Source organism: Mixophyes fleayi, chromosome 6, assembly GCF_038048845.1.
Source record: "Mixophyes fleayi isolate aMixFle1 chromosome 6, aMixFle1.hap1, whole genome shotgun sequence".
NCBI classification, from domain to species: Eukaryota; Metazoa; Chordata; class Amphibia; order Anura; family Limnodynastidae; genus Mixophyes; species Mixophyes fleayi.
In genome coordinates this window covers 181,124,303-181,125,767 of record NC_134407.1, presented here as the reverse complement: position 1 = coordinate 181,125,767, position 1,465 = coordinate 181,124,303, and the positions used below count along the sequence as shown (strand labels likewise).

General features: G+C 37.1%; 1 protein-coding gene across 1 annotated transcript; it reads right to left on the bottom strand.

Annotated features, from left to right (window-relative positions):
- Nucleotides 1-309: 309 nt before the first annotated feature.
- Nucleotides 310-1,263, bottom strand: LOC142095411 (olfactory receptor 5P56-like). Its single transcript, XM_075178359.1, has one exon. It carries the CDS (start codon nucleotides 1,261-1,263, stop codon nucleotides 310-312), a length of 954 nt encoding a protein of 317 aa, XP_075034460.1.
- Between the last annotated feature and the right edge of the window lie 202 nt (nucleotides 1,264-1,465).

Below are 1,465 nucleotides of genomic sequence, written 5' to 3'. Positions count from 1 at the left end.
GGTCCTCGCATTGCCCCTTAATCGCTTCAATGCGACTGTCACCGTTTTAAGGGCTGACGATCACAGTCCCGGCATTTTCTGCTGTCTGCGTTTATACCAGGGATGTAGGATTTCAGTAAGTCTGTATTTTCAACATTATGCTATTGTAGTGATCGGCATTTTAGTGTTTCTATAACTGTTATTGGCTTTGTGGTCATCGTAATGACATTCCCCAACCGATGGTTTGTCATTTTCCCTGGTTTTGACGAGTTTAAACTGACAGTCTTATCCAAATGTGTGCCTAGCTATCCCCCTGTCTTAGACAACTGCTCAGGTCGCCTCATTAAAAACACACCCCTGGACTCTTCCTTTGTAGATAAAGGTCTCGAGAGCTTTTCTAATTTCATGGTTTTTCATGCTATAAATGATAGGATTGAACAAAGGAGTAACCACAGTGTAGAGGAGGAATAGAACCTTGTTTATGTTTATTAGATGCCCTCTACTTGGAACTCCATAGATAGTGATTAGTGTTCCGTAATATGTACTCACTGATGTCAGGTGTGAGCTGCAGGTGGAGAATGTTTTCTGCCTCCCGGTGTTTGAGCGGATATTAAGGATCGTTACAAAGATACAAATATATGTTACAATGATAAACATAAATGGAGCAATTACTAGAGGAAAGGAGAGCACAAAGATTGCTACTTCAACAACAAATGTGTCTGAGCATGACAGTTTTAATAGAGGGGCAACATCACATATGAAATGATCAATGACTTTCGGTCCACAGAAATCTAGCGTAAATATCATAAGAACTGTATTCAGTGTAGATAAAGCTCCTAGTAGCCAAGAACCTCCAATCAGTTTGAGGCAAACACCAATATCCATAACAGAAGTGTAGTGCAAGGGTTTGCAGATGGCTAGGTAGCGGTCATAGGACATAGCTGTGAGAATAAAACATTCTGCAACTGTTGAGGCTCCATAAAAATAGAACTGCAAAATGCAGCTTTGTATGGAAACTATTCCTACACCTTCCAATATAATATGCAGCATATTAGGAACTAGGTTAGTTGTAAAAACAATATCACATATGGATAAATGAATAATGAAGAAGTACATAGGAGTATGAAGCTTGATACTTTTTGACACTAGAAAAATTATTAGGAAGTTTCCAAACAATGTTATGATATATATCACGAGAAAAATTATAAAAATTGAAATATTGTTGAGTTTCCCAAATCCAAGCAGAATAAATTCCTTTCCATCTGTTATGTTTACCTTGCTCATATTTCTTTAGGTACTTTTGATAACTTCAGAAACTACATCAATATCTATAGCACTGGGGAAGACTAAATATATTAGTAGGTATTCAGGAGTATTGTGGATTCAATTAGTGTGATAATTGGTGTGAACACAATAGGAGATAAAATGTATACTTATCAGGAAAAGAAAGTATAAGACTCAAAGCCCGTTAAAACACTCATATGCA

What these genes read in the sequence shown, in the direction of transcription:
- LOC142095411 (XM_075178359.1), bottom strand. Translation starts at nt 1,263, where the DNA reads ATGAGCAAGGTAAACATAACAGATGGAAAGGAATTTATTCTGCTTGGA.